General features: G+C 37.3%; 1 protein-coding gene across 3 annotated transcripts in view; it reads left to right on the forward strand.

Annotated features, from left to right (window-relative positions):
* Positions 1-13,958, forward strand: part of LOC107548328 (transcription factor EB-like) — a 41,230-nt gene extending 27,272 nt beyond the window's left edge. For all 3 annotated transcript variants that reach the window (XM_016229003.1, XM_016229150.1, XM_016229070.1), the window contains 7 exons: positions 4,374-4,661; positions 5,400-5,492; positions 8,281-8,398; positions 11,130-11,180; positions 11,737-11,812; positions 11,946-12,093; positions 13,001-13,958. In XM_016229003.1, the coding sequence (XP_016084489.1) occupies positions 4,374-4,661; positions 5,400-5,492; positions 8,281-8,398; positions 11,130-11,180; positions 11,737-11,812; positions 11,946-12,093; positions 13,001-13,531 (1,305 nt within the window). In that variant the 3' untranslated portion in view covers positions 13,532-13,958. The remainder of the gene's footprint in view (positions 1-4,373; positions 4,662-5,399; positions 5,493-8,280; positions 8,399-11,129; positions 11,181-11,736; positions 11,813-11,945; positions 12,094-13,000) is intronic.
* The last annotated feature ends 804 nt before the right edge of the window (positions 13,959-14,762 follow it).

Raw genomic sequence — 14,762 nt, forward strand, 5'->3', positions numbered from 1 at the left:
TCTACTCGGCTGTTTTCAACATAATAAATGGTTTTTGAGCAGCAAATCAGAATATTAGAATGATTTCTGAAGGATCATGTGACTGGAGTAATGATGCAAAAAAAAATTAGCTTTGAAATCACAGGAATAAATTGCATTTTAAAATATTTCCAAATAGAAAACAGTTATTTTAAATAGTAAAAAAATATTTCAAAATGTTACTGTTTTTGCTGTATTTTGGATCAAATAAATGCAGGCTTGGTGAGCAGAAGAGAATTCTTTAAAAACATTAAAAATCTCACTGTTCAAAAACTTTTGACTGGTATGATAGCCTATAGCTTGAAGTTAAAGATATGAATAATTAATAAAGTGAGTCTGAGATGTTTATTTGACAGTGATTTCACATCTCTTGTTTGTATGAAGGCTAAATACAAATAAAAGGTGAACATTAATTTATTTGTGCAGTTTTTTTTGTTTTTTTAAAATAGTCTTATAGGAAGAGGTTTCGTAGACTTGGCAAATTGTTTTTTCACAAGTTTGTAGGTAAAGACATCTAATGTGGGTGTGCTTGGCAGTTTTTATGAGGCTTTTTTTAATAGTGTTCATATCGATATCGGAATTATATCATATCGACCGAAATTAAGAAATATATCGTGATATAAATTTTGGCCATATCGTCCAGCCCTAGTTAAAGGTAGCATATCCATCAGCTTATGTGACCGTAATTTACATTTATGCATTCAGCTGACACTTTTATCCAAAACAACATAGAAAAGAGGAAGAAAAGCAATCCGTCAAAGGGCCAACAATAATGCCAGGTCATGTGACCACATTAGTTCAACGCCACATAGTTCAAATTAGTTCAAAACCATTTTTTGGGTTTTCATAATAATTGTGATACCGGTATGTTTTTGTGGAAATACTTTGCTAAGACTGATTATCAGTGGGATATGCCCTCTCCCTTAAATCTCACTAAATTCCCTCTAATCATTGTGAAGTTCTGTGTTCCGGTGTAAGAATGAGCTCCCCCATGAGACCCTAATCTTGCCTTCCATTGGGTAGTTTAGCGCTTCGGCCACCCTAGTAGTCCCAACAGCATGAATGAGTTCTAAGGAGTGCATGAAGACCAAATTAGGCAAGATTAGGTACTCTGATAATCTCCTCTCGTGTTGCGGAGAAAGAGTAGTGGGCAAAGTCCAGAAGTCAGTGGGTCGTGCAGGACTGACCACGGCTTTAGTGTGCTGGATTACATTTCAACCAAGATCAAAAACAAAGTCAGGAGTATTTGTAGAAGAATGCGGTGGAACGGCAGCCAGGTAAGAGAGAAAAAAAAAGGGGCCGCTGTGACATAACTTATTTAGAGAAAACACACTGGAAAACATTCTTACAGGTGACATGATTCTGCCACTGTTTTTCTGGATTGTTATCAGTTAGTTTAAAGGAGCCACTCTGTGCTCAGTGTACACATGTGGAATTTTGAGTTTGGGTGTGTGTGATGTTATGAAACTTTGTACTGCACCTACAAGTGCAGAAGTTTTTTTGTTTTGTTTTGTTTTTAATTCTGATTACAAAGCCTGACAAAAAGCCCCACAGTTTTTTGGAACTGTAAAGCTTCTTGTGTTCCTTTGAATAGACAGTATAAGTCTCTGTTCTCAATCAAGTTACTTGCTCAACAACTTTGTTTGTGTGACTTCCTCCAAGACAGTCATTTCTGACAAATTAACTGAATCATTCAAACTGAATGTCAGATTTAGGAAGTGTTGGTATTAGAGAAAGACTGACAATCATTTTGACTGGCATTTTCAGAATTTTTCAACTTAATTGTATCAGTTCATAAAACAACAACAAAAGTAATATTAATAATGATATTAATACTACTAATATAATTAATAATAATAAACTGTAATGCATATTGTGTTGTGGTGTTATTGTTAATTTAAGATCATTTAATTGTGTTAAAAAACAGAAACTACTTATACTCCCATGCAAACGTCTGTGGTGGTCAGTAAGATGTTTTTGAAAGAAGTCTCACCAAGAATGCATTTATTTGATCAAAAAATGTGTGAAACATTATTATTTTCTATTTGAATCTATTTTACTATCTATTTTGCAGCAGCCATTACTCCAGTTTTCACTCGTGTCACATGATCCTTCAGAAATTATTCTAATATGCTAATTTGCTGCTCAAGAAACATTTCTTATTATTATTAATGTCACAAGCAATTGTGCTGCTTAATGTTTTTGTGGAAACCATGATACATTTTCTTCAAAATTCTTTGATGATTAGGAAGTAAAAAAAAACAGCATTCATCTAAAATAGAAACATTGTGTATCATTATAAATGTCTTTACTGTCACTTGATCAACTGAATGCATACTTGCTGAATAAAAGTTTTAATAAAAAAAAAAATATCACTGACCCCAAATGTTTCAACAGTAGTGTATTTAAATTCAAATTAAATAAATAAAAAATAAAAAATCAGTTTGCCATATCAGTTACCATAACTCAAACATTAATATAATCTGTATCATAAAGTAATTCTGGGTGATCTTTAAATGTCATGTTCACCTGAGCCAAACGAATCCTGAATCCTGGATAGTCAAACCTCTGTTTTTTTTCAGACCAAAGTAGTAATAAGGGTCATCATGAAATATAAAAGCGACACAGTTGTGTTTCCTGAGTGTAAGTGGCAATAACTTGTGCCACAAGCATGTTGTTGCTGCCCTCCTATGCAGCCAACCATGTGTCATCTCAGGATTAAGCAACAGCAGCTCCTGTTTCACACAGTGCTGTATCATTTAGCTGGACATTTACTGCCACCATTCCTAGATTGAATAAAAGTATGTAACGAAGAGCTCCATGTGACATGAACTTCTAACCACAACTAACTTTCTGTAGAAAATTTCACCTCTGAGAGTTTAGAGCAACTGGCTCTCCCCAAAATGTCTTTACACTATGTTCATGGAGGGATTTAACTGCAGGGAAATGTCCTCCCAGACAGTGTCCCCAGTTTACAGCTTTTGTATGTAGATTGGAGTCCTGTATCCTTCACTTACACTGCCTATAAAAGTTTTATTTGCTCCAACATTTTTTTTTTATCTTAAAGTGAAAGTGCTTGGACTGGGATTGAATAATTTTAGAGCTAAAGTGTAAAGGCTTTCATCCATTAATCCTGAGGCTTGTTTTCATTCAGGAATGTGGTATTATGGCTGATATTTTCCATCAGTATGCAGACACAGTTTTGTTGATATGCATGCTTGCTCACATTTGGGTCATGCATAAGTGCACAGACAATATGTTGTTTTATTAACACCTAAATGCATTTTTCTTTTCATCAGTGCACATCGAATCACATTGAGTCAAATGTCAGTTTTGAGTCCTGAATAACTCTGTTAAAGACAGTCTGGCTTTGAAGTGAAAGAACGAGGCCAGTCTGGTCAGACGTAACTTGTAACCATTCTGAACCTCCATCAGCAGGTGCCTGTGTGATACGGTGAACCACTGGAGGCTCTTTCTGGCCTCTGTGTGCCCCGCACATGCCTAGATTTAAACCCCACAGTTACATAACTATCTATGACTGTGGCTCTGAAACATAAGTGGCTGAGCCTGGAGGCTTTAGCTTGATTTTATTTGTAATGTGTAATGGTTACAGTAAAAACACTGTACTTTCCACTGGAAGAGTAAGTCATGAGACTTAATGGTGCTAGATGGTGCATACTTTTTAAAAATACTTCTGTGTTTAATATATTTAATGTGTGGGTTTAGAAAATGCAAGTCATTGCATTCTTACAGTTTTTAAGTCAGTCAAAATATATTTCCACTACCATTGCAAAGTCAGTATAATCTTTTCATTTATATATATATATAAAAAAAAGTCTTATGCTCACCAAGGCTGCATTTGCTTGATCAAAAATACAGTAAATAAACAGCAATATTGTGGAATATTACTACAATTTACAGGAGCTCTATTTAATATATTTAAAAATTTGATTTATTCCTGTGAAAGATGAATTTTCAGCAGCCATTACGTCTTCCGTGTCATTTGATCCTTCAGAAATCATTCTAATATGCTAATGTGGTAAAGAAACATTTCTTATTAATATCAATGTTGAAAATAGTTGTGCTGCTTAAAATTATGGAAACTGTGATACATATTTATTCAGGATTCTTTAACAAATAGAAAGTTCAAAAGAACAGCATTTATTTAAAATATAAATATTTTGTAACAATATAAATGTCTTTACTGTCACTTTAAATCAATTGAACGCATCCTTGCTGAATAAGAGTTCTAATTTCTTTTAAAAAAAAATATCGTACTGACCCCAAATATTTGGATAGCAGTGTACATATTATATATTATATTATATTATATTTATTATATATCATGTTTACAGGTGCAGACCCATCTTGAGAACCCCACGGACTACCACATTCGACAGTCTCAGCGGCAGCAAGTCAAGGAGTACCTGTCCACCACATACGCCACCAAGCAGGCTGTACATGCAGTCACAAGTTTGGTACAGCCCTCTCCATCCACCATGCCCCAGGGTCAGACAGGAATCGTCCCATCAACCATGCCCTCTCCATGCATGCGCACCGAGCAGCTCATGACCTCTGCTGGGAACAGTGCACCCAACAGTCCCATGGCCATGCTCAACATCGGCTCCAGCCATGAGAATGAGGTAGTTCAGCGTTTCTTCATTTTCATACGGTTGTGGTTGTAAGCACATCCAGGCATGTTTGAAATAAATGCATTTCCTAAAACATGTCTTAACATTCATCATGATTCATTTTGTGGATGTTTCATTTACAGTTATTGTATCTGTTACAGTTTTATATTTAGCACCACAGTTCCTCTTTGAGTCAGAAACCTAAAGTTCAGTAAATGACACAGTCTTGCTCGTCTCTCGTACACATGCCCTTTATGATTTTCTCCATTTCTCACCCCTGGTGGGTGTTATTTGCCCAAGTGCACACAAAGGTCAGGGAGTTAACTAACTTAACTCCATTTTCATTGGAGTTTAAGTGGCCAATTATGGCCGTGGAGGTATAATTACAGATTAAAGAGTGACAGGGAACCCTAGGAAGGATGGCCCTTTGGAACGGAGAAGACTTTGGTCCTTCCTTCCTTCCTCCGCTCCCAATGCCACCAAATCCTATGGGATCCTAAGTGAATGTGTGCTTGTGGCATACTTACAACCTTTGTGAGCTAAACTACACGGGGAATATGTCTGTAGGAATGTTGAGAGGAATGCATCTTTCATTGGTAATTTCTAGAAATATTCTCTTTAGATATCGGCTTAGCAGAGTTATATTGAAGAATTTATAAAGAAAATCTTTAGTAATCAAAGTGTACATACTTTGTAGAATGCAAATGCACAAGGTGACTAAATTCTAGTTATGTGTTTGTTTTTGACAAGATGGATGAGGTTATTGATGACATCATCAGCCTGCGGTCCAGTTATGATGACATCCAGGCTTATATTGACCCTGTGGTCCAGATGCCAAACACAGTAAGTAACGGCTTCACTCAGTTCAGGCCTTTTAGTTGTTGACATTACCGCCTGTGACTAATACAGATCACTGAATCCCAGAGGGCAAGTAGAAAATTGAGTGAATAATTTCTGTTTATGATGTACAGACTGCATCTTATTGCCACTGAATAGGTCTATTTTTGAAATCCCCTCAACTTTGTACTTTAACAATGGAGGAATTATACTGGATCCATTTGTTGTGCTGCTTTTTATCAGGGTTATAGGGATGTAACAAAGCATCTTTGTCTGATTACCAAAAGTCATGTCTAATTATAGCAAAGCACCGTCTCAGTAAAATGATGCAAGTGTTTTTCTCTCATGCAACCTCAAAACGACTTGTTTTCTGTTAAGACTCATCGAGAACTTTGCCTGCTGATTTTTTTGTGCTCGATTTATTGGATAACCAATATTAGGACCTTGCCAGCTTCCTCGGCATGTCTCGGGGAAAATGTTTTAAGGATTTAAAGTGTTTAATTGACTTAAAATTGTGGCCTGATTCACTCAAGGAAAGACATTGCGTTGGGAATCAGGAAAATGGGAGCACTGTGCTTTGTATTTTAAATAACTGCCTGACATTAACAATTAAGCCGCTCTCAGTTAGAGTTCAACTTGTTTACAAGGCATTCCGTGAAGGTGGGGAAGCAGGGGGGAGGTTTGGGAGAGTGAGAGCTGGGGAGGGGAGGCTGAAAGTCCAGATAGGGGAAAGTTCAGCGTTTAGTAGTTAAGAGAAAGTAGAAGAGAGAAGGTCCTGGTGCAGCTCAGGTTAGTCTCTCCGGGGAGGTTGAGGGTGAAGGACAAGGGCGTGCAGCTATGAGAGATTCAGAGGCCAATATGAAAGACACAAATAAAACTTATGCCATTGTGGAGGTTATCGATGGAGAAAAGATTCAGCTGGTAAGGCCGTCTTTTCCCCATCACTCTCCTGCTTTCAGGCTGATATAGGGTGGGGGGGAGGGGGGACTGGGTGTTGTTTAGTCTTGCAGTCTTGCTATTCGTTTCTCTGCGTCTTGTTCCTGGAAACTAGAGAGACTAGAATGAAAGAGCACATGCCTTGGGCACTGTACTTTAGGACACCGGTAACCTTGCCACACACACACATAGCTGTAGGCTTGTAGCATGATGTGCTCATATATCTGTAAATGGCTGTTGTTTACGTGGACCTGCAGGAGAGCAACTGAATAATACTGTTTTATCTGTTATAGGGATAGTTAACACATACATTTAAATTCTGTCATAATTAACTCACCCTTATGGCGTTCCAAACCTGTCCACACAATGGAAATCAATGGGGTTCAAAGCTTTTTTGGACCCCACTGATTTTCATTGTACAGAAAATAAGTACGTCTGTAGTCTTCAAAATATGATTATTCAATATGAAAAAAAATTATTGTATTGTCTTTTTTACAGTATTGAGTGAATGCGTCTGATTGATTTTCCGATTGATCAGCTTTCTTGGGGATCTATTTTCCATTGTAATGATTGATCTTTGTTTCCAGACTCTCTGACTTGGTGTCCCTGCCTATAGGAATCATCCTATCAGGAAGTGCTATTGTTGTTTTTATTCTGTTTACCAGAAACGTTATTCATCTTGTATGTTACCACTTTTTCCTACCGACTTTTCTGTATGCAAAGGTATTCCTTGATAAATGTCGTTATTATGCTTATCCACAGAACAATTAAATCCCTAATTCTGGTGGATTTGTAATACGGCCATTAAAAAAACCAAAAAAAACAAACAGTGGCGAATAGTCTCAGATTTGGTGTATATGAGCAGCATCGGCCACTTTGCTCAATATTTAGTGTGCAAACCATATTTTTCAGAGTGACATTGGGGATTTTAAAGGTCAGAAGAGACATGGGGTGAAGAGGTGGGGTTTATGAGGCTGCATAGGCCACCTCCGACCCTGTTGACCACCTCCTTTGATCACTGTTTCTTTGATCAGTGATTAAAGCCTCTAGAGATGGAATTCCCAAAACCAACAGGGCGTCAAACATTTTGCATTGTACATACATATATTTTGAATCATCGCCATTGTTTGCAGCGTTCAGAAGTTCATACCCTCTCTTAGATACGTTCCTCTTAGTTTGAAATGTTTAATGAGCCGTTTCTGTTTTCTCCATGTGTCATTATGGCCTGCTTCACTGAAGTATTGGGTGCAAGGTGATGACAGGCATGCATTTTATCAGAAGTAATGGCATATTTTGTATAACGGGCTTCCCTCTCTGACTTTTTACTGTTGATTTCTGTTTGTTTGACTTCGTGCTTCACAGTAGCCTCTGCGATAAGGTATCTGAGCTGATTTATCTGTCACTGCTCATTAGGAGCTCAGAGCTGGCGTGCTTACAATTATACTGAGACACTAAGATGGAATAAAAGATACAACTGGTATAAAACCATAAAGACCCAGATAAGAAAGAGCATAGTCAATCATTTCTCTCACCCAGAAGCTATAGCCGAGTGTGATATTTTTGTGTTTTATCTCCTGTGTCTCTAGCGTTTATGGCTTTGCTCTAGAGATAAGCTGAGTGTTTATTGGGTTTCTAGTTATTGTGATGATTTACCAGGGTTACGCTAAATACAGCTTCATAAAAATGCCATTTGCAAGACAAACTAGCTGTATCTTGTCCAGCAGAGAAAGCATAGATTGCAGTAAGGACATGCACGTATTGTTATTTAATGCTAAGAAAATTTTGTCTTTGTAACTTTAATGCTGTTGTTGTCTTCCAACTCACCAAGACTCACCTGTATCTCTTTTGTGCACTATAGCTTCCACTGTCCAGCAGCCATTTGGATGTGTACACGGGGCCAGGTATGTCCGGATCAGCTATCGCCATGACCAGCAACTCCTGCCCTGCCAACTTGGCCATCAAGAGAGAGCTGTCAGGTAAAGCAATCTTTAGATTAGTCATATAAAACAGAGTACTGCTGCACACACAAACACTCCAGCTATGCCATGCACTGGCATATTTAAGAGGTAACACCAAAAAGTTACACAATAACACAATTTAAAATTGGAATTATGTACTGACATTTGTCAAATAAAATAAAATAATTTTGTAATTCTTTCAACATTGTTTGTTCTGTTGTCTGATTATTTTCCCCTCTTCGGTCAAACAAAATAATTTAATAACTAAATAAATATTAACATTTTTAGTTTTGCTTAGAAATTCCTAAGTAGGAATTATTTGAATTGATCTTTATCATGTCTTTATCAGTGTATATAAAGAGCAGGCAAAAGCACGCACATCGATCTCAACTGCTCGACTAAGAAACAAGTGGAAAAATTTTTTAAATGTAAAGTCGGCAACACCAAAGCTCCAAAAATGCTTATCCACAGAACAATTAAATCCCTAATTCTGGTGGATTTGTAATACGGCCATTAAAAAAACCAAAAAAAACAAACAGTGGCGAATAGTCTCAGATTTGGTGTATATGAGCAGCATCGGCCACTTTGCTCAATATTTAGTGTGCAAACCATATTTTTCAGAGTGACATTGGGGATTTTAAAGGTCAGAAGAGACATGGGGTGAAGAGGTGGGGTTTATGAGGCTGCATAGGCCACCTCCGACCCTGTTGACCACCTCCTTTGATCACTGTTTCTTTGATCAGTGATTAAAGCCTCTAGAGATGGAATTCCCAAAACCAACAGGGCGTCAAACATTTTGCATTGTACATACATATATTTTGAATCATCGCCATTGTTTGTCAGGAAGCAGCGTTCAGAAGTTCATACCCTCTCTTAGATACTTTCCTCTTAGTTTGAAATGTTTAATGAGCCGTTTCTGTTTTCTCCATGTGTCATTATGGCCTGCTTCACTGAAGTATTGGGTGCAAGGTGATGACAGGCATGCATTTTATCAGAAGTAATGGCATATTTTGTATAACGGGCTTCCCTCTCTGACTTTTTACTGTTGATTTCTGTTTGTTTGACTTCGTGCTTCACAGTAGCCTCTGCGATAAGGTATCTGAGCTGATTTATCTGTCACTGCTCATTAGGAGCTCAGAGCTGGCGTGCTTACAATTATACTGAGACACTAAGATGGAATAAAAGATACAACTGGTATAAAACCATAAAGACCCAGATAAGAAAGAGCATAGTCAATCATTTCTCTCACCCAGAAGCTATAGCCGAGTGTGATATTTTTGTGTTTTATCTCCTGTGTCTCTAGCGTTTATGGCTTTGCTCTAGAGATAAGCTGAGTGTTTATTGGGTTTCTAGTTATTGTGATGATTTACCAGGGTTACGCTAAATACAGCTTCATAAAAATGCCATTTGCAAGACAAACTAGCTGTATCTTGTCCAGCAGAGAAAGCATAGATTGCAGTAAGGACATGCACGTATTGTTATTTAATGCTAAGAAAATTTTGTCTTTGTAACTTTAATGCTGTTGTTGTCTTCCAACTCACCAAGACTCACCTGTATCTCTTTTGTGCACTATAGCTTCCACTGTCCAGCAGCCATTTGGATGTGTACACGGGGCCAGGTATGTCCGGATCAGCTATCGCCATGACCAGCAACTCCTGCCCTGCCAACTTGGCCATCAAGAGAGAGCTGTCAGGTAAAGCAATCTTTAGATTAGTCATATAAAACAGAGTACTGCTGCACACACAAACACTCCAGCTATGCCATGCACTGGCATATTTAAGAGGTAACACCAAAAAGTTACACAATAACACAATTTAAAATTGGAATTATGTACTGACATTTGTCAAATAAAATAAAATAATTTTGTAATTCTTTCAACATTGTTTGTTCTGTTGTCTGATTATTTTCCCCTCTTCGGTCAAACAAAATAATTTAATAACTAAATAAATATTAACATTTTTAGTTTTGCTTAGAAATTCCTAAGTAGGAATTATTTGAATTGATCTTTATCATGTCTTTATCAGTGTATATAAAGAGCAGGCAAAAGCACGCACATCGATCTCAACTGCTCGACTAAGAAACAAGTGGAAAAATTTTTTTAATGTAAAGTCGGCAACACCAAAGCTCCAAAAGTATCAAAAATGTATTTTAAAAGAACTCATAGCGTGTCACACGACTGTTCTTTTAAAATAATTTTTTTATATTTTTGGAGCTTTGGTGTTGCCGACTTTACATTTAAAAAATGTTATCAGTGTATATGACATGAAAAACACATTTAGTCAAGAGTATTTAAATGTTTACTTGGTACTATGTACCCGTTAAGAGTGTTTGTACTGTAAGTGATATGAATGGCATGAACTGTGGGAGGCAAACATGACATCATTGTCACAAGGGAAATTACTGAAAAATTTAGATCATACTCAAACATTCCGGTGTTTTTTTATAAATCTTAGGCAAAGTTTTTTAACCAATCTTATAATGTGTTAACATAATAACCTAAGGTAAACCACAGAAAATAAACAGACAATTGAGCAGAGCCTATACGACACTGCTTTACAACTGTAAGACACGAGAGAACTGTTATTACATAACCGTGCTGGATAAAATTTAAGCAAAGTTTCACCATTCCAAGGTAATTTCACTGATCGCCACTATTACAAAGTCTCATAAATCCAGTTCAGGCAGCATTTGCATGTATAGCAAAACATGTTGATCGACAGTATTGCCTTCTGTTTTTGACAAGATGCAGAAGCTCGTGCAATGGCTAAAGAGAGGCAGAAGAAAGACAACCACAACCAGAGTGAGTATGTGCTTTAGCCTCTCATTTCTTTCAGTTTATAACCCCTCACGGTTTAAAGTACACTTGCTCCGCTAGTGCCCTGCCATTGACACCCCCTGTCACCACCACCTCCGGGCAAATTCAGCTGACAGTGCATTACACTTTGGTCTATCGTTAACTCGGACAGATCCTGCTGCCGTGGCATTAAAATGTAATTGCCTGTGACATTTCACAAGTATTGAAGTTGTACAATAAGACTTTCTGCAAAGCTTTGCTAAGCTTGGCCTGTTCCCAAATACTTTGGGTTAAGATGGTATATAGTGCCATATCTTGAGCATTATAAACACTTAACACACAGAGACAGTATTGCACAGAACCGGTTGCCTCATTTCCCATCATTAACATAAAGAGTCAGAAAACAAATAAAAAACATGATGGTCAAGGTCAGACAAAAAGGAAGAAACAATCATGCTATAGAATTGAAAGTCTGTATGTGAAAGAATGTGGTTGATTCCTCATTCTCTCCTAAAACTACTAATCTTTAGTATAACCATAGTAACAATTTTTTTTTCTTCAGTTGAAAGGAGGAGAAGGTTTAACATCAATGATCGAATTAAGGAGCTGGGCACCATGATCCCCAAAACCAATGACCTGTAAGTTTTTGTTCATTTAAACACATAAACACAATTATAATTGAATTCTGGTCAGATTGTAGGACAGTTCTTCAAACTGCTTGAAGACTTTCATTGATAAACACTTGACACATGTGGAACTTCTTGTGTTCAGGGATGTGCGCTGGAATAAAGGCACTATTCTGAGGGCCTCTGTGGAATATATTAAACGCATGCAGAAGGACATCCATAGAACCAGAGAGGTGGAGAACAACTTCAGGAGGATGGAAATGGCCAACAAACAGCTGTGGCTCCGCATTCAGGTAAGCATTCATGCAGCACTTAAAAATAAAACCTAAAGCTTAAAGCATCCGCTAAAAGTAATAGTCTTTTACAACATGGAACACAATTGACCTAGCAACAAGATGAACATTTAACATGTCTTTAGTGTAAAGTTGTTTCTCATCCAGGTCTTTGAGTCACTTATCAGTTCCTTGATCTTCCTATTCTGTTTTTTAGAAATGTTTCTTGAGCATTATTAGGGATGCACAATATTAATATGCAGACCAATACTGTTAAGCCATTCGTTACTTTTACTGTTATGGCCAATGAAAATAAACACTAAAAATAAAATCAATCATTTTAAACCATACAAATGAATTTAGGCATCATAAAATGATCATGTAGAGTATGAAACAAATTGATATTTATTTTTAGATTAGCTAAAGAGTACATTTAACAGTGTTATTCAATTATTAGTGATTTGCGAGATGAACTTTAAATGAGTGTTAAATAACAGCACAAGTAATCTAAATGTAAAAACAGGGAAAATGGCCATGAAAAGATAAATATAAAATATAGAACAGGATTAATATAGTTAACTAAAACCATAAAAAGCATCTTTGTTACTTTAACTAATAACTGAAATAAAATACTTATTTTATTTCAGCTAGATGCATTTAGTTTAACCTAATGTACTAAAATAACTAAAACTGAAATTTATAATAAAATAATAATAATAAAAACTATATAGATAAAATAAAAAAACTTAATGGAAAATATAAAATAAAAACTGATTCAAACTATTAGTAAAACTGTGAAAGTATCTTAATTATACTAAAATAACTGATATAGAACAATATCAATAAATAAAGAAACTTTATTCAAAAATACATAAAAATGAGAACTGATATTTTGAGAGATGGTAAACTTATTGTGCTCATTCTTCAGGAGCTTGAGAGGCAGGCCCAGATGCATGGCCTACCCAGCAGCTCTCCATCCGGTCTTAACAACATTGAGGTTCTAAACCCCTTCGTCAAGCAGGAGAACAGCCCTGAGGAGAACCACCTCTCACATCAGCCCCATCTCCCTCCTCACTACCCTCATCATCAGCAGCACCAGGGTCAGCCGCAGCCCCAGCCCCACACTCAGCTCCACCTGCACCAGCACCTTCACCCCCAACCCGCACTACAGTACCCAGCCGTGGGCAGCTCCCAGCACTTTGACTATGCCCAGTCGCTAGACTTATGTGATGGTGGCATCCCAGGATATCAGGATGGCATGGGGGGCATTGGGGATCTCGTCTCGTTGGGCGGAGGTGTCGTGCCAATGGGAAAGAAGAGTGAGCTGGACTTCTTGCTGATGGAAGAGGCCCTGTCACCGCTAGGAGGAGACCCACTGCTGTCTGCCATGTCCCCCGAGGCTTCTGTGGACAGCAGCCGCCGTAGCAGCTTCAGCATAGAGGACTCAGACATACTGTGACCTGGACATCCTTAGGTGTCGCTGCACAATGTGCATATGATGCGACGTACACACACACACACACACAGATGTTGCATTTATTCTGGCACACTGTTAACAGGGAAAGGTACGATAATGATGCACCCTGCCACCCTAAAATGAAAGTTTAGCTACTTTTTTTTTTAATCATTAAAGTCTGACATGCGAAATAAGAAACATGGCTTTAGTGAAGTCATGCAACAATTTTTGTACCACAACTGCCACGGATAAAATATGCATATATTCATAAATGCAATACATACTAACTGATCAAACAGAACTGAGATGCTTGAATTCTATCACTGAGAATTGGCCGATATTGAATGTTTTGTACAAACATATGTCCTCAGACACATACAGGTTGCCATAAAGGGATAGTTCACCCAAAAATTTAAATTTTCTCAATTTTCGCACCATCATGTTGTTCCAAACCTATATGAATTTGTTGAACACAAAAGAAAATATTTTGAAGAATGTTGGTAACCAAACAGTTGGCGGTAGCCATTGACTATTTTTTGTTTGGAAAAAATACTATGGAAGTCAATGGCTACCAGCAACTGCTTGGTTACAAGCATTCTTCATAATATGTTCTTTTGTTTAGAATAACATGAGAGTGAGTAATGATGACAAAATTTTCATTTTTGGGTGAACTATCCCTTTAAAGGCAGTGAAAAATGTTGAGTGAACTTTTAGACTTCGAACCACTTTTACAGTCCAAACCACACTCTCACATTCTCTATCTGTAGAATTATATTTGTTCTGCTTTAACATACGTCAGCCATTTCCCACATGTGAGACTGTCACACACACTTAATGTCCTCTAAATCCAGTGATTATTGTAGGATTAGTTTTTTTCTCTTGAAATAAAATGCCACATCTGAGCTCTTAAACATGACGCCTGCTGTATCAGAGCAATATGCAAAGGCTGCTTATCCTTAGACAGCTTATCAAAAAGTAGGAAGGAAAGGGTTCCCACAGCCATGGAAAACATGGCAATATCAAGAAATTGTGTTATCGACTAATCACATTGAAAACAAAAAGTTCAGGTCAAGAAGTATAGGAACTCTGAAAGTGCCCTGTAATGTTCATGAAAAAAAAAAAACTTTTTCAGCATCAGTCTAGGTCATAGTCAGGTGTGACTCTCCACCAACATGAAGAAACTTAGAAAGAAAAGAAAGCTGCCATATCGCCTTTTAGCATTAGCTTCACACAT

The sequence above is a fragment of the Sinocyclocheilus grahami genome, unplaced genomic scaffold (assembly GCF_001515645.1).
Source record: "Sinocyclocheilus grahami isolate Dianchi unplaced genomic scaffold, SAMN03320097.WGS_v1.1 scaffold2.1, whole genome shotgun sequence".
In the NCBI taxonomy this organism is placed as follows: domain Eukaryota; kingdom Metazoa; phylum Chordata; class Actinopteri; order Cypriniformes; family Cyprinidae; genus Sinocyclocheilus; species Sinocyclocheilus grahami.